This window comes from Periplaneta americana, chromosome 16 (assembly GCF_040183065.1).
Source record: "Periplaneta americana isolate PAMFEO1 chromosome 16, P.americana_PAMFEO1_priV1, whole genome shotgun sequence".
NCBI classification, from domain to species: domain Eukaryota; kingdom Metazoa; phylum Arthropoda; class Insecta; order Blattodea; family Blattidae; genus Periplaneta; species Periplaneta americana.
This window is the reverse complement of record NC_091132.1, coordinates 63773994-63793392: the sequence shown is the minus strand read 5'-3', so window position 1 is coordinate 63793392 and position 19399 is coordinate 63773994. Positions and strand designations below refer to the sequence as shown.

At 36.0% G+C, this 19399-nt stretch overlaps 1 protein-coding gene across 1 annotated transcript in view; it reads left to right on the top strand.

The window, feature by feature from the left end:
• Positions 1 to 19399, top strand: part of LOC138691390 (uncharacterized) — a 1027639-nt gene that overhangs the window by 794104 nt on the left and 214136 nt on the right. Inside the window, exon 4 of the mRNA XM_069813303.1 lies at positions 10483 to 11000. Coding sequence (XP_069669404.1) covers positions 10518 to 11000 — 483 coding nt within the window. The 5' untranslated portion in view covers positions 10483 to 10517. The remainder of the gene's footprint in view (positions 1 to 10482; positions 11001 to 19399) is intronic.

Genomic DNA, 19399 nt, shown 5'->3' with positions numbered 1-19399 from the left:
GCAGCACGTGAATGACGCAATCTGCACAGACCAGCGTTCCGCGCACATACACTGCACTTTCAGTGTCTAATTTCTGACATGCTTGCTCTAGAATATGCCATTAGAAAAGTTCAGGATAACAGACTTGGTTTGGAATTGTCTACGAGTATGACGTGAATATGTTAGGAGAAAATCCACAAACGATTAGAAAAAACAAGGAAATTTTACTTGAAGCAAGTAAAGCGATACATTTGGAAGTAAACCCCGAAAAGACTAAGCATATGATTATGTCTCGTGACCAGAATATTCTACGAAATGAAAATATAGAAAATTGGAGATTTATCCCTTGAAGAGGTGAAAAAATTTAAATATCTTGGATCAACTGTAACAAATATAAATGACACTCGGGAGGAAATTAAACGCAGAATAAATATGGGAAATACCTGTTATTATTCGGTTGGTCTAGTCTGATGTCAAAAAATCTGAAAGTTAGAATTTATAAAACAGTTATATTACCGATTGTTCTGTATGGTTGTGAAACTTGGACTCTCACTTTGAGAGAGGAACAGAGATATAGAGTGTTTGAGAATAAGGTTCTTAGGAAAATATTTGGGGATGAAGTTACAGGAGAATGGAGAAAATTACACAACGCAGAACTGCACGCATTGTATTCTTCACCTGACATAATTAGGAACATTAAATCCAGACGTTTGAGATGGGCAGGGCATGTAGCACGTATGGGCGAATCCAGAAATTCACATAGAGTGTTATTTGGGAGGCCGGAGGGAAAAAGACCTTTGGGAGGCCGAGACGTAGATGGGAGGATAATATTAAAATGAATTTGAGGGAGGTGGGATATGATGATAGAGACTGGATTAATCTTGCACAGGATAGGGACCGACGGCGGGCTTATGTGAGGGCGGCAATGAACCATCGGGTTCCTTAAAAGCCATCTGTAAGTAAGTAAGACTATGCTAAAGAGTATTGGTATTTAGATCCGTACTTCTTTATCAACAATAGCGAAATCGATTACCGTGGAAAAGAGTAGGGCTTATGTTGTTTGATGAAAAGTTGCTCCATGTTTGGTGATAAAATTTTAGCAGATTCTTTGTTATGAATTTTAAAATAAATCATGTCAGTTAAAAATTTAGTTTAGATCAATCGCTGAAAATGTCCCTATGTTTTAAATGCTGGTTAGGATCCATACTGAAAGACCAATTTTCCTTTCTCTACCAACATAAAATTTGAGTTGCGGAATTTAAGAGAGGAGGGACGGAGATCAAAGATGAACATCGTATTGCAAGATCCGTTTCTGTGACCACTCCAGAAGATATCGATAACGTGTATAACATAATATTCGACTCAAAAGTGTATCACAGACTTTGAACATTTCTTACGAACGTCTCTTTTACATCGTATTTCATCATTACGATGCAGAAATAAAATAACAATTAATAGGATGGAAATGCCTCCGTATTCCGCGCCAAAAGGAACTGATCAGTTCCTCCTCATATATATATATATATATATATATATATATATATATATGTGTGTGTGTGTGTGTGTGTGTGTGTGTGTGTGTGTGTGTGTGTGTATAAAACAGGTGATTATGACTCAACCTTCCATTCGATAGGTCCCTCAATTGGTGTAGAAGTTCTCAATCAAAACTTAGTCAGATAGCCAGTCAGAAAATACAGTCATCAAATAGTAGCTATTAATAACTAAAATAAATAAATAGTCATCTGATTGAGGTTCTGGCTGATGTACACATCTATTATCAGGCAATATACCTCACTTGACGATATGTGTCAGGGGAAGAACAATTGTTTGTATGCATCTGAAGTCTTATTAGTATAACATGTAACTAATCGGCGATGTATGCAATGGAGGGTGAAAGGAACTGGCCACTCTACCCCATTATCTCCTGGCCTAGTTGCCTCGTAAGTGGTGCCTTCTTGGTATTACTTGTGAGGTTCAGACCTGTCTTCGGATAGTTGGCTAAACAACAATAATAAATAAATGTATATATAAGTAAATAAATAAATAATATACTATGGGAACTGACATTGTGGGAGAATGTAAGAATTTAGGCAACGCAGAAATGTAACTGTTTATGCCACCAGCAGGGTATACGAATTTGATGTGAAAGACCTGCCCTTTGGCAGAACACTAGGAATGAATGAATGAATGAATGAATGAATGAATGAATGAATGAATGAATGAATGAATGTTATTTCATCACTGGCGAAACTAAATTCTATTCCTTCGTACCTGTCGTCTCGCTTCACTTACCTTTCTTCCCACCATAATCTGAACACACGCTCTCGTCATGAAACAATACTAACAATACCATCCCATCGCACCTCCTCATACTCATCTTCTTTCACAATAGCCCTGCAAAGACTCTGGAATTCGCTACCTGCTAGCATCAGGGACTGTCGAAATAAAATTGAATTCAAACGAAAACTTACTAGGCACTTGGTCAGTAATTGATTTCTTGTAAATAGTTTCTTTAATCTATCACAAAATATTTCAATATTCAGTAATTTCATCACTATACAATTTTGTTATTCTAGATTTAATTTGTAATTCAGTAAATATAAAATATTCTTTGTTTCTCTATGATAAATTATCTTGCTTTAATTATTCAGGTAATCTTTTCGTACTTTGATTTTATTGTAATTGTAATTGTAAATTTAATACTAATTGTAATGTTATTTGTAATTGTAATTATAAATTTAATACTAATTGTAATTTTATTGTTCATATTGTAGTTGGAATCTCCTGGTAGAGGGGCAGAGAAGGCCTGACGGCCTTATCTCTATCAGGTTAAATAAATAAATACTAATACTAATACTAAATTTTATCCGCACTTTGAACAGGTTTCGCTTGACATCCCATTGCTAGTTAAAAAAACACACAACTAAAGTTTCGAAGGCTGGGTATACCTTGGTTTTCAAGTGAAAACAGACGATATTGCTGGGGTCATCACAAATGCCAACTCTATGCAATTAATTCGATACATGCTCAGTTTATAAACTCGTTAAAAAGCCAAATTTAGAACATTTAACAAGAATAGGCCTACTTATTGTAGGTTGGGGTTTCGTATCTGTTATTTTTTCTGATTAAAATATATTTCGTTGAACTTTTCCACGAAGAATCACTTCTGCTTTTTAAATATTTTTTATAAGCCTGTTTATGACAGGATTCTATTGCAGACTTCTTTAGAAGGGTTAGTTAAATTAATATTTTGTAAGTATTACGCAGTTGATGATTACGAGGGCTCCTAGACTTTGTGGAAATTCTGTCTGATCCAGGAAAGATCAGGTTGGTTCTTTGAATAATTAATTATCTTCGAACGCGGAGAGCTGTAAAGAAGTTTGCTTTGTTTAATCCAGATTGAATAAGAAAAATAATATGATAAGAAGCCTTTGCCAATAGTATTTCTAAGTTTCCTACAAATAGGCATTTCTGTTATACGATACAGTCGGTTTATGTAAGAAACGAATGATCAATTATACTTAAGATATTTTGTTTGAACTCCTCCGTTGCTAATACAAAAAATAACAACCTTTCTAAGATTGTATCTACCTTAGTCTTGAGGTGTAAAAATAATCAGAAGGGCAATCAACTCGTGGGGATTATTAGGCGTTGAATGTCCATTTGCAGTGACCCCAAAGAGTGGCATACCCTTCTTATTTTAAGACGAAGGTACAGGTATTTACAACCTTCGAAATGTTGTGATACTTATATATTTCGATATACAGAGTGTCCAAAAATTATCCGTACGACTTCAACACTGATTTAAACCAAATAACTAGACATTGAGGCTTTATGCATTTGAAAGGCAATTTCTCCAACTTTTATGCAAACATACATCTTGATTACACAACTTTTAACACAATATCACTTCGGAATATATAATTTATTTCTTTCGCGTGTTAAAAATAGGTTACCTTGTTGACTAGTTTCAGCTTGTTGTAGGCTATCCTTAAAACTAGGTGGTCCTGGTTTTCTCGCCTTCTGATTGTGCTTTCTGTGGGGGTGTGTTTCTGTAGTGTAATATGGAGTCAAAAGTGTGTGTTCTGAAATTGAGTTGTGTATTGAGAGTTCCGAACAATGGTACACAGACTATTCAACATACCAATGAGCCAGCAAGACTACAAAGAAGAGTTAAACACAATCACATACGTAGCACAATAAAACGGATATAACCCTAACATAATAGACAACATAATAAAAAAGATAAAACAGACTTACAAAAATCATAGAAATACAACACAAACATAAGAACACAAAAAATACATCACACTAACATACAAAAGCAAAACACACACAAAACTGCAACCTCATTCAAGAAATTAAATTACAACATAGCATACAGAACAAAAAACACTCGACAGAAGCATCTCAATACACAAACAAATACAATCACAGGCGTAAACAAACTCAAATGCAACACTTCCAAAAACTTCTACATAGGACAGACAGGCAGATCATTTCAAACACGTTACAAAGAACACATTACAGTCATAACAAAATCACAAAACGATTTCACATGCGCAGAACATATCACAAATGTAGATGTACCCTTTGATCAAAATGTAGCGTGGTCATCGATCAGGCCCAGTTGCACTATTGATACTTTGCGCGGCACACAAACACGCACTATCGGATGCAATAGAGAACCTCAGATATTCTACTTTCTGTCGTAATGAAGCAATGACGAAATTGTGACGCAGCTTTGTAACAGTTGCCCTGTTATAGACGACGTATGTGGTGATTATTATTAAGGAATTCACACCCGACTTATAAACTTCATTATATAAGTATAAGACAGTTAAAAGTCTATATAAGAGTTTTTATTAGTAAGACCGTGTGTTTTATCCAGTTCTAGTTTACTATCCAACGCATCACTTCACCGCTCTCTTGATTCTCACGTAAACTACCTCACTGAATTTCAAATAAGCGCATTGGGTTTTAGCTGAAAATTGTAGTAGCTACATCACTCAGTTCCAGTTATAAGGCCCATTCACAATGAAAATTAAACATAACCGTAACATAAACGCAGAAGTTTGCGCCCAGGCTACCAATTGGGATCATTCACAATGATTCACATAAGCATTGGCATAAACATTACCGTAAGACGTTAACATGAAAGTTTGCAAACTCCAAACTTTCATGCTTATGCTTACGTGATTTGCAAACAGAACACAATCGTGGAGCGCTGAAGTATATGACTGAATATGAGGAAATGGCGTCGTTGTTATGTTTCCATGGTTACCAAGTATGTTTTCTGTTATGTTTATGTTCCCATCGTGAATGATGGTATGATTTCTTGATTTTACCGTAACGTTTATATTCTTAAGTTAACGCTTACGTTATGTTTAATTTTCATTGTGAATGAGCCTTTATTTTACTAGGCATTCCACACGTTTGAGATGGGCAGGGCTTGTAGTACGTATGGGCGAATCCAGAAATGCATATAGAGTGTTAGTTGGGAGGACGGAGGGAAAAAGACTTTTGGGGAGGCCGAGACTTAAATGGGAGGATAATATTAAAATGGATTTGAGGGAGATATGGTATGATGATACGGACTGGATTAGTCTTGCTCAGGATAGGGACCGATGGCAGGCTTATGTGAGATCGGGAATGAACGTTCGAGTTCTCTAAAAGCCATTTGTAAATAAGCAACCCAATAATTACAATGCATCACTCAATTCCATATTTAGTTTATTATCCGAAATGGCTGACTTCGAGGTCCAGGTTTTAAAAACTTCTGCTATAGAACTGCAGCAGCCAGAGGCCTGAGATTCCTTCCTGTTTCTTAATCATAGGTTGTAAATCACGTGTGAGAGGGAGGAGTCCCTTGGTAGGTCATGAAGGCTCCGGACACCGCGAGGAGGGCGATCGACTGGAAGAAATCGAAAGCAGCACCTGCCCCCATACTACAAGACTGCTCCGCATTGATTTACCAACGTGAAAGACAAATGCGTTCTCACAGCCAGACCGCCGACTAACTTCCATCTGAATTAATTTGAATCTCTTGCCATCCATTAAGAAATGAGTTTTAATACTGAATAGTTATTGAGGCACTAAATTCTTACTTCTTAATGACGCACGATATTTCAAGAGAAGAGAGAGCACAGAGAAGAAAGTTTTCCAAATCTCTATACCCCTCTTAAATTGATAAAGTGCACTTAGCATACTATGATTCCTTTAAAGGTATTTCTTGTGGCTTTTCATCCTTTTGAATAGCTTTTCTCATTTTAAATTAATAAAAGATATAACAGTTTTAAAATTATAAAGGATATGGCACAGTAAATACATATTACATAAAGTAATGTGACATGATAGAAAAAAATTAGTCAACATATATCAACCACAGAAAAAATTAGAATATATAATAAGTACACAGTTAAGGGATCATTTCGATTTTATAATAGTGCAAGAATATTTAAGACGACTTGTATGTGAAATCGTGGAAAAATTCTTACATATATGCTAATATTTATGCTTTAATTCACTCCAAGCAATGACATGGTTACAATTGATATTAAAGAAGAGGAACCGCTCCCGCGCCGGGGATCGAACCCGGGTCCTTGGTCCTACGTAACAAGCGCTCTCATCATTGAGCTACGCCGAAGTTCAATCAATAGCACCGGATCGAATCCCTCTCCTCCAGTGTTTTTCTCTTTGTGGTTGACTCCAATTTCGACATGTATGTTGACATTTATATTAAGTCAACTGCCATTATACAAGAAGCGCACTCAGTTGAGTGAATCAAACATTATTTTATTTATTTAATTAAATGCAGATTTATTTCACTTAAATACATTGGACTGTGTGAGATACTGTTTACTATTTCATTTTATAATTTCTATGTTATCGGTACATCATGTTATTTTTATGAATAGTATAACACCGTTTTATTTATTTTTTTAATATTTGGGAATTTATAGAATCCATTAAATTGCGTGAAGCGATTATGCTATCGGTTGGGTGTTATTAGGTTTTTAAGAAATGGGTGATTTATGAGCATTATGAATATGATTGGGAATATAATAAATGTACTGTAACTGTTATGTGTTATATTAATGATTATTTTCCTTTGTCCATTTATTCAATATGTACAGCTGTCAAAAAAAAAAAAAAAGTGGCCGCACTCGTGAACAGCGAATATTTTCAAAGTCCACTTCGGGTCGCGGCGATGTTACACGATGCATGTGCTTGTAGAAGCAGTTCCGGAACTATGAAAGTGTTCCATATCTGCGCCTCGTAGACCAGCGGTAGAGTGCTTGTTTAATGATTCAAAGGTCGTGGGTTCGGGCCTTCTTTAAGTTTTCATTTTATTTTTTAATCGTTCTTTAGCGATGTAAATGATATTCAAATTATAATTTATATCCAGCTATCGTTCTTTATGGATATCACGTTATTTATATTTTGTTATCGTTCTTTAGAGATATGAATAAAATTCAGGTCATCATTTGTATTCTGTTATCGTATTATAACGATATGAATAATAATTATTATTGTATCTCCAATGGGGGTTAGCCCTATTTTACATATGTATGTTAGGGCTATAGTTTTATACACTAAAAAGATAAGCATAAAGAGAAATGGAAAATAAAATTAAATTAGCTTACGCGATGTAAACAAAACATAAACAATCCGTAAATAAGGCATTGCGATTGCAAAACAAATATCAGTTATCAATTTGAAACATACAAAAACATTAACAACACACATACGTAACACTTCTATAACACAAATATGCAGCTTTCCGTACCATACATCATAAATTAATACACAATAGTCACACAAACACAATCAAACTATAATTACGACACTGCGACGACATCAAGCATCCCATAACTGACTCACATACATAACAAATCAAGCATCCGTTACAACACATACACTTCAACATAGTAACCACACGTTTAAAAGTTACAAATTTGGCTCCAAGAAGAATAAATAGGACACTGTTACTAATTACTATTCTTCTACAATTTCTTAAATACATCTGTAATAAATCTGTGAAATTCCGATATGAATAATATTCACGTTTTTTATATTGTTATCATTCTTTAGCGATTTAAATAATATTCAAGTTATCATTTATATTCTGTTTTCCTTCATTAGCATTATAAAACAATATTCACGTTATTTATATTGTTATTGTTCTTTTGCAATATATTAATTAAACAAACGAATATTTATCTTTTATATCCTGTTATCGTTCTTTAGTGATACTGTATAAATAATATTCAAGTTATTTATATTGTAATCGTTCTTTAGCGATATAAATAACATAAATTTAATATTAGGTTTGGAAAAATCCAGTTGCATAATACTGGTATTAGTTTTTTTTTTTATTATTACATTATACTATCTTGAACCACAAGAAAATGAAAAGGAGTAACGAGGAATTGAACCTGAGACGTTGACATCTAAATTCCGACGTTCGTCCGCTGAGCTACGAGAGCAAAAGCGTGGAAACATTTTCGGAAAAATTGGCCCAATCACACTCTAAGATTTTCTGATGATTCGTAGAAGCTAGTCCAGGATGCTGGGGGCAAAGGCTAATTGAGATTTCCCGGTCTCTGACCGGGTCAAACATCCTGATAGAATTAATATTTAACCCTTGCCGTGACTTTCGGTGAAGTCCGGAGGGCCCAATTAGTCAAATCCACTCTCCTCATCTCCACGCTTGGGCTCCCTGGAATTTAATAAGATGCGAAAGAGATAGTGGTGTGCGGAAAGCAACGGGATGTTACTGCATTTAGGCCTATCCTTCCCAAGAAAACTGCAAACATGAACAAAGGAAGCTTTTAATAGAAGAAGAAGGATCTTCTGCGGACCTCTGGAAAAAGAACTAAGGAAGAGACTAGTGAAGTGCTTTGTGTGGAGTGTGGCATTGTATGGGGAAGGAACATGGACATTACGAAACGAATTGAAGAGAAACGAATTGAAGCGTTTGAAATGTGTATGTGGAGAAGAACGGTGCGTGTAAAGCGGACAGACAGAATAAGAAATAAAATTGTGTTTGAAAAAGTGAGTGAAGAAAGAATGATGCTGAAACTGATTAGAAAGAGAAAAAGTAATTGGTTGGGTCTCTGGTTGAAAAGAATAATAGACGACATTAGGATATGTGGATCATATGCGGAGACTAAGAGGAAGGCAGAAAATAGGAAAGATTGGAGATTGCTGGGTTTGCAATGAAAGACCTGCCCATGGACAGAACACTTATCTATGTGGGTATGTTCAGAATGCCTGGAATATCGTATCTAAGAACATTCGCCATTTGCAAAGACTAGTCGATTCCATGCCCACTCGACTGCAAGATGATCAAGATAAGAGGAAGATAGACTAAATATTGAATTGTGGCTTTTTGTTTTGTTTTTTGAACGCTTAATTGTTTGAATGTTTTAAGGCCGACGCCAGTAAATTTGTTTTGTTTATGCCACGAAAGATATTTTTATTCAGAATAAAATCTTTTTTCTTTCCATTTGCAGCCACAATATCATAATGATAAAGTCATGGCATAATATATTAATGAACCTGATGTTAATTACTAAAATAATCATAAAAGAGAAAGGAGCCATTATGTATAGTTTGTCTCTCTCAAAAACAGAACAAAAAAAAGGACATAAAAAGCACGAGGTTGTAGTCGAACGCAGGACCTCATGAATAAGAGGCCTGAACGCTACCATTATGCTATCGAATAACACACAGTATACTTCAATTATAACTGTAGATATCAGGCAACGTGATCCAACAACATGTAACATCGCCTGTCTCCGAATTGTAGCGAAGATACCCGAAGGGAACATTGTCTCAGGAGAGCGGCCACTTTTTCTTTTGACAGCTGTACCACATATCAGTAGAAGTATTTACAGAGAAATTACTGTGTTTTATGCGAATTGGTTTGTTGGAAAGCCGTTAATATGGATCTATGACGACAGAAATAAGCAATTAAATTTATACAAGAATTGAGCAGTTCAGAGCAAAAGTGGTGTAAGTCAAAATTGGGTAATGAGGTTTAAAGTAAAAATTCTGTAAAATACAGCGCAAAATAGCAATTAATATGGCCTTCTTGCTCTCCGCTGACTATTAATAGTTTAAATAAATTGAATATTAATTGCTACTTTGCGCTGTATTTTACAGAATGTTTATTTTAACCCTCATTACCCATTTTTGCTCTGAACGGCTCAATTAATTAAGTCCATCCCCCTAGCAAACACCGTAACAATGTTATAGTATGATCCGTTACTAAGGAGGTTACGCCAGAACAGTGTGACATAAATTCATCGCCGTTGCTAAGCAAGTGACGTCAGATCTTGAAATTTCCGTAACATTTATTTTTCTATTTAACTCTCCAGTATAAACATTTCATTTTAAAAGATCATTACATAAAGTACGATATAACTATCGCAATGCCTTGTTAACTCTGTTTAAAATAAATTATTGTGTTACAAGTTGATGTTTTGATGTCTGCAGGATGTTGAGGTTCGTTCCCTGAAGTCGATGTCACCATGATGAGCCGTGACGACGTCAGCATCCGCCAACACCGGAGTCGACTTCTGCAGCTAGCAGAATCGACTTCCAGCGGCAGCAAGTCGAGCGGGAAGCGACGGGGCTACAGCAATGCTCAGCTACTACGGAGCAATGGTGGCAGCAGTGGGAGCGCCAGCAAGCTGCTACAGGAACTGGTGCGCAACGACCCCAGCTACACGCCCAACATCGAGCACCTCGTATTCCCTGACCGCAGAAACAGCACCGCTGGCTCCAAGAGCCCCGTCGTGTCGCCCATCACGGCCACCGCACCTCCCAAGACAAGTTCCAGCTCAAAGAACTCGGGCAACACCAAGCCCACACGCTCGCGGCTAGCGGAAGTGTTCGCCCTCAGCAGATACTCGCACCACTCCCATCAAGGCGGAAGTGTCGACTCCAAGATCTCCAAGTCTAGCAAATCCAACAAGCAGGGCAGTTCCTTTACCAGGAAGTCTCTCGGCAGTGTAAGTTACTCTTGGTGTTTCATTTCCTATTTAGAAGTAGAGTGAATCCTCTGGTACATAGAGTATAATATTCAAAATAAGTTCACAATCACGTAGACTTCATTTTTCACAATCTATTCAGATATACCTTCTCATTATTTGTGTTAATCAAATCCAACTAACAGGACAGTTTCTCTCAGATAGTCCTGCCAATCTAGGACACTCTTGCTGTTTCGTTTTCTGTTTAGCGATAAAATTAATCTTTCTAATACTCCTGTGCGTCACTTGTAGGCTATTCGTCATATCTATTATATCTATACATTCTCTCACTTCGTGTTAATAGTTAAGGTTAGAAAGCAAGGTCGTTGTTCTATATACTAGAAATTCTTGAGACTACGATTTCAGATGTCCCGTTTTCTGGCTGAGCGGTACAGTGATTCCGGTTTTATTGCATTTCGACATCAATTCTCATATTTATTGTATTCACACCTTTCCTCATTTCGTCTAAATGTCGATATCAGTCCAAAAAAGCAGAACATTTTCTTTGCAAGGAAGTTCCATAACAATGTAAGGAGTGGCGGCTCGTGGAGTTTGTCATAAAGTTGTCAGTTATAGAAATTGAAATGCAAAAGACAGACGTTTCATAGTAGTGAATTTTGTATACTAAGAGTATTCATTCATTCATTCATCCATTCATTCACAGCTTTCTTCCCAAGGGCAGGTGTGTAGCCCAACATTCTCCACTATTCCCTATTTTTCACTTTCCTCTTAGTTTTCTTATATGATTCATGTATATATTAATGTTGTTTTATCATCTGGTATCTTCTTCTGTCCCGAACTTTTATCTCGTTCACCATTCCTTGCAATGCATCCTTCAGTAGGCAGATTCTTCTTAGCCGGTGACCAAGTCAATTTATTTTTCTCTTCCTGATAAGTTTCACCATTATTCATTCATCACCAACGCTTTGTTCACACCTGTGGAGTAACGGTCAGCGCGTCTAGCTGCGAAACCAGGTGGCCCGGGTTCGAATCCCGGTTGGGACAAGTTATCTCGTTGAAATTTTTTCCGGGGTTTTCCCTCAACCCAATACAAGCAAATGTTGGGTAACTTTCGGTGCTGGACCCCGGACTCATTTCACTGGCAGTATCACCTTCATTTCATTCAGACGCTAAATAACCTGAGATGTTGATACAGCGTCGTAAAATAACCCAGTAAAATAAATAAATCACCCACTCTTTCTAGCACAGCTTCATTTATCTGAATCCACTCTACCAAAAGCTATTTCCAGGTCCACAAATATTACATACACTTCTTTAGTTTTCTATGTATTGTTGACACATTATCTCATTACACTGGTTTCCAAAAAAAAAAAAAAAAGTAGCCTATAAAATTTGAATTAAACGTCGATATGACTCATAAACTCCAAAAGAAACTATAATTTAATATTTCAGTTGACACTTCATTTTTAATCCGTCGAGCAAAATAAATCTTGCACATGCGCTTCAAAAGACAACATGAACATTTTAATTCACACTCCATATTGCTTGTTGATTGACTCTTTGAAATTCCCTAGGATATTCCCCAAATTTATAGCTTGAAGATCGTATGAGTTCTTTTCTATGTAATGAAAGCCTTCTTTTAAGTAATAGGGAAATAAGAATGACTACGGAACATGTATGAAGTGTTGTGCTGCTACCAAACACTATAAATTTATTATACAATTCAAAAAGTATTGTAGCTGTGTAAAAGACGTAGGCCTATTCGTAAAATATTTGAATATTGATATCATACCAGCCACCGAAGTAGCTCAAACGATATCGCGTTTGACTATTGTTCCGGGGCTGTGTTCGGGAGTGGTTCGGTCCCTGTTTGGGGTGATACCTGTTTGTGTTTTTTTCAGAAGTTTCTCCAACTATAAGACGAATGACATGTAATCCCATGGCGAATCAAGTCACTAACGCCAATTCTGTCGACGATGAATAACGTACTGATTCATAAGTGTTGTTAAATAACCGCCTAAAATAAAATAAATATCGTACCCACTTGAAACTACATGAAGGGGAAGAGAAACGCCATATAAGTTGTTAATAAACATCTGTTAACTATCTAATAAATCTGAACGCTTGAAAAAGTTATACATTATCATAAACATTATTGGTGTCAATATATACTAGTGTAGTTTGACCAAAAAGCTAATCTGATTGACTTTACATCGATGTCACTGAGGTTTTTTCTATTATTGATTTGTCAGAATCTCGTTAACGAAGATTTATTCCAAAACGAGGACTCTACATTATTTTATAATTATACTTTAGCGATGTTCAAATAAATATATTTGGCTGCCTCGATGTGATTGGAACCAGAGTGTGTTGATAGAAATGGCTAGTATTACTCGTAAACCTGCAAATAATACTATTTTTTTTTGTGGCTAAGATATGAGTCCTCTTACTCGGACTTCGAGCATTTGACCAATTGACCAAAGCACTTTGTTTTTTTTTTTTTTAGTTCGTTATTTAACGACGCTGTATCAACTACTAGGTTATTTAGCGTCGATGAGATTGGTGATAGCGATATGATATTTGGCGAGATGAGGCCGAGGATTCGCCATAGATTACCTTGCATTCACATTACGGTTGGGGAAAACCTCGGAAAAAACCCAACCAGGTAATCAGCCCAAGCGGGGATCGAACCCGCGCCCGAACGCAACTTCAGAGCGGCAGGCAAGCGCCTTAACCGACTGAGCCACGCCGGTGGCTAAGCACTTTGTGCAAAGTGGAATAAATTATTGTGTATTTGTTCTTCATTACTCATTTTCTCCAAAATATTTCGAGTATATGTAGTCCTATATAACTTGAACATCACTAAAATAAAATCAAATGGTTAAGCCAACAAATATATATATATATATATATATATATATATATATATATATACATGTGTGTAATTGCCGATTATGTACGCGTAAGAGCACTTTATAAAATACATTAATTATTATCGATTATATTTTATAGCTGAGGATACACAAAATATAACAAATCCCATACAATAAATTGGATGATGTATGTGTGTGTGTGTGCGTGTGTGACTGTTTCAAAATATCGTACACTCATTGCATTCTTGAGAATTAGAGGCTGGTGACGGTATGATGTCCTTTTTTATTTTCACTTCTTAAAATTCTCTATCCATTCTGAAACACTTGCTGTGCATCTCACGAGCTACGATGTGGAGAAGCAGACGTCTTTCATCTCTTGATCGCTTTTAAAATATATTACCCTGCAATACTTTTTCCATCAGCCTTTTTTGGCCTGCGTTATGTTAAGGCAATACGCTACTGAAAATATTAGAATTTTGGCAACTTTTATCATTTTTTTTTATTTTCGCGCTAAGAATGTATTTTTCATGAAAATGTTATCTTAAATTTAATTATCTAATAAAATTTTTTTTTCTACGTTTTCTACGACAAGTATTCATTTTATTTTTCATTAGTTAAAGGTAGAGTGATGAAACTTGGCATACTTATTCATTAATATCTCTGTTGTGAAATGGATTTGTTGTATTCAGCATAGTTTTATTGTTACGTTGTTTACGTAATGCAGTATTATTTTTTATTAATGTTGGAACATTGAAGAAATTATAGTGTTTATGAGAAAAGATTCAAATTTTCAATGTATGATTATGATATTGATATGCATATCCAGTAAAGTTTCAACTCTATGGGTAAAAAATTGTGGATTTTAGAACTTTCACTAGCGCACCGTCTTAAATCAGAAACAAACATTACCGGCAAAAATTCGCCTTTCATTTCTCAGACCTATTGTAAAAGCTCTTGTAAGGGGAGTTGGTAATGTATTATCTTATGTATCGTTAACAGAGATTCAAAGGCTCAATGTTGTAGAATAATCCTTGTGGTGTCAAATAACAGCTTAATTTCAGCAAAAGGAGTATTGCTAAGAATAACTTTGGATGATGCTTCTCTACTGAGGACTGTTGTTGCAAGAAAATTTCTAAATTAACTCTAATCTCTATTAATTATTGAGAATCAGTCTATGATCACAGCCACTGGCGTAGCTCTGTCGGCTAAGGCGCTTGCCTACCGATCCGGAGTTGCGCTCGGGCGCGGATTCGATTCCCGCTTGGGCTGATTATCTGGTTGGGTTTTTTCCGAGGTTTTTCCCAACCATAAGGCAAATGTCAGGTAATCTATGGGGAATCCTCGGCCTCATCTTGCCAAATATTATCTCACAACCACCAATCTTATCGACGCTAAATAACTTCGTAGTTGATACAGCGTTGTTAAATAACCAAGTAAAAAAATATATGATCATACCTCGTCATTGCGGCAGATTTGGACTTTTTTCCATCTTTAGTAACATGATGTGGAATCCACTAGCACAAATACTCTACTTTTTAAGATGTTTCATTACATTATAACGATTTTTCTCTTCTGGAATTTTTAAGCACTCAAAAAATTTCTATAGCCACAATCTGGTATCTTCTTGTGTAGTTTCAATTGTCGTAGTGTTTTTACTATTTTCAGACAATTGCTATGTTCAGTGAAAATTCTGATTAATATGGCAAATAATAATTTGTTAGCCATTTATCTCGAACCAAAATACTGCATTAATTTGGGGAGTGTTGAAGCTTCACTGACGAAATTTCAAATTACTCTCACATCCCAAAAGCTTTACATCAAGATGTCCGTAGAACAACTTAAGCAATCGAAAGCAAGTAAGCCAAAAACAATATGATATTCTACTCATATTGTAATCGATGTTCATGTTATAGATTTTTAAAATCCCTATAATACCTCTACGACCAGTCTACGAGTTTTTAAAAGAGACTAGGTGTAGGCCTACAACAGGAGTTTTTATAATATGACTGTCGTTCTAAAGAAAGTCTTCTTTACTTTTACAAAATTAAAAGCGCATTTTATATTGTGAGACTCTTTAATTACATTCTATATTGCCATCTGCATGAAGGAAAACAGAACAAGGATTTATACTAATTAACTTCCTGTACATCCATTTTCGTTGTTAGCATTAAGAAGAGTCCACACCTGTGAAGTAACGGTTAGCGCGTTTGGCCGCGAAATCAGGTGGCCCGTGTTCGATTCCCAGTCGGGGAAAGTTACCTGGTATAAGTTTTTCCGGGGTTTTCCCTCAACCCAATATGAGCAAATGCTGGGTAAATTTCGGTGCTGGACCCCGGACTCATTTCACCAACATTATCTCCTTCATCTCATTCAGACGCTAAATAACCTAAGATGTTGATAAAGCGTCGTAAAATAACCTACTAAAATAAAAAAGCAGAAGAAAAAAGAGGAGATGATACTAAAGGATATGCTACTGGAGCTAATTGAGAGCTGTGAGCAGTATGGGATGAAAATAAATGCAAATAAGACGAAGAGCATGATCGTAGGAATAAAAAAGAGAAGATAAACTTGCGAATTCTAAATGAGGCAGTAGAGCAAGTGGACAGCTTCTGATACTGGGAGTATACTATAAGCAGTAACATGAGCTTTTGCCAGGAAATCAAAAGGAGGATAGCAACTGCCAAGGAAACTTTTAATAGAAAAAAGAGCATCTTCTGCGGATCTCTGGAAAAAGAACTAAGGAAGAGACTAGTGAAGTGCTTTGTATGGAGTATGCCATTGTATGGGGCAGAAACATGGACATTACGACGAAGTGAAGAGAAGTGAATAGAAGCATTTGAAATGTGGATATGGAGAAGAATGGAACGTGTGAAGTGGACAGACAGAATAAGAAATGAAATTGTGTTGGAAAGAGTGGATAAAGAAAGAATTATTCTGAAACTGATCAGGAAGAGGAAAAGGAATTGCTTGAGTCACTTGATGAGAAGAAACTGCCTACTGAAGGATGCAGTGGAAGGAATGAGAGAAGAGTTCGGGGTAGAAGAAGATATCAGATCATAGTAGACGACTTTAAGATTTATGGATCATATGAGGAAACGAAGAGGAAGCAAGAAAATAGGAAAGATTGGATAAAGCTGAGTTTGCAGTGAAAGACCTGCCATTGGGCAGAGCACTAAATGAAAATGAATTACTTCTATTTTATACCAGAAACAAGTCTTTCCGGCCATCACTCGTTTGAAACTACGGTAGGTAGTTTTTAAAACTTAATAAGCTATACTTCAAAATGTTTATCATGTGGCATAATACCTGTGCTGGAATTCGTGACAACATAAACTCAGGACTCTTCCTACCAGGGAAACGTAAAATTTCGCTAGGAAGTCTGTTGGATTGTTGTTTATCTAGCCGTAGTTAAGACCAGGTAAGTCAATATTTATAGTTTACGGAGTCTCGAGTTGTATCGTCTTAAACTTGCAAGTAAGCATCATGAAAGCAGCAAAGTTACATTGAAAGCACTCAGAGCGGTGTAAACTTCCTGAATAACGTGAAATGCTCCTTAAGAGTATGAATCTTAGCAAGTTCGCTTGCGAGGCAGTGTGTTCTCCGTCTTAATATTTAGCGAACCTTCGTATGCGAACTTAATAATCGCCTGTATTGAGCAGTCTGTCAAAATATTTCATGACCCAAGGCTTCAAGTGTTCGTGTTTCCAACGGTATATCACCACGTCACGCCTGAATGCATACGTCCCACCCTACTTCCTTATCATGTCAGACACAATAATAACTCACTTAGAACTGTAATCTAGCTGTAGTAAATTCAGGTGATGACTTCTGACTGAAGCTATAGTACTCCTCGCGTTCTGTTCAGTTTTTGGTGTAGTAAGTAACTACGAATAGTCTTTAGATTATTATTTTTTCCTACCATTTTAATTTCAGATTCCTTCCACAGGGCCTCCCATAGGGGGAGACACCACTCGAGTGAGAGGCCTTGGGCATCAGAGGGTCCTGGTACAAATTTGAGATATTTGAGGAGGAGAAGAAGACAAAATATTTTCAATACTTTTTTATATGAAAGAAGAATTCTGTTAGGTTAGGTTAGATTAGATTAGGTTAGATTAGGTTAGGTTAGGTTAGGTTAAGCTAGGCTAGGCTAGGTTAGGTTAGGTTAGGTAACGGTGGCTAGGGTCGGATTAGGGACGACCCTTTGCATGTCGGCCATACTGAGACTTATAGGAATATCCTGAAGTAGCACCAACAAATAACGCGCTTGTACTTTGAGGGATGCGCTTTGCGTGTGCATTTGTTTTCCGGTATATAAACATTGAGGATTTACGTAGTGTATTAGTACATTAAATACTCTTAAAAATAACTCAAAATTCCAAATTTCTGTTGTGTTCCTATATGTAAAAACCAGGGAAAGCCTTTTGTATTCATTCAGGTCCCGAAATACTCTGATATATGATTTAAACCTTAAAAAAATTAACTAATTAAATTGCGCCTCGAAAGTGAAATTTATTGAAAAAAAATAATAACTACAGCCGTACTGAGGCTTATAGGGATATCCTGAACTAGCAACAACAGATAGCGCGCGTGTACTTTGAGGGATGCGCTTTGCGTGTGCATTTGTTTTCCGGTATATAAACATTGAGGATTTACATAGTGTATTAGTACATTAAATACTCTTAAAAATAACTCAAAATTTCAAGTTTTTGTTATGTTCGTATATGTAAAAACCAGGGAAAGCCTTTTGTCTTCATTGAGGTCCCAAAATATTCTGAATATATGCTTCAAAGCTTAAAAAAAAGTTAACTAATTAAATTGCGCCTCGAAAATGAAATTTGTTGAACAAAAATAACTAATTCAAGTAAGGAATTGCTGGCTACAGTTTCATTTTGGAAGAGGGGAAAGAAAAATTATGGAACCCCGACAGCAAGCTATGTTAGGGCCTAGCTTAGATTATATTCAGTACGTCTAGGAATCTCCGAAGTTTACGCCTGCAGTGAATTCTCGATTAACTGGGATGTTTATTATCCAGGACGATTCATAGTCAAATCCATTTCGTGAATAATGTTTTTAATGTGCTGTAGACTAATTATTAAAACCATGTTTTATAATCGTGACACTACTGCGATCATATTGTATCATCTTATCAAACATTGCATTAATTTGATATTTCTGCAATTAGAGAAAAAATACAAGGAATTCAATCTCAATAGTCCCTTCCCTACAAAAAAGAAACACATTGGTGGCTGCATATCCACTTACAGTACTAATAATTAAAGAGGTAATATTAACATTCGACAAAGTTCCTATTTTTTCTTTTATCTATTTTTTTATTCGTGCACCTCGTTCTCAAAGTTCTCGTTTAGGTTCATGAATATTCAATTTACTGGTATGTATATTCTGCATACTGTAGATTTCCCCATCCATCTCTTAAGGGAAATCGCTCAGTATTACACAAAATATATGAAGTGTTTAAATTAAATTATGAGGTAAGAAAATACTGAATTATATTAAATTATACTAGGTTATAGAAAATAATTACAGATA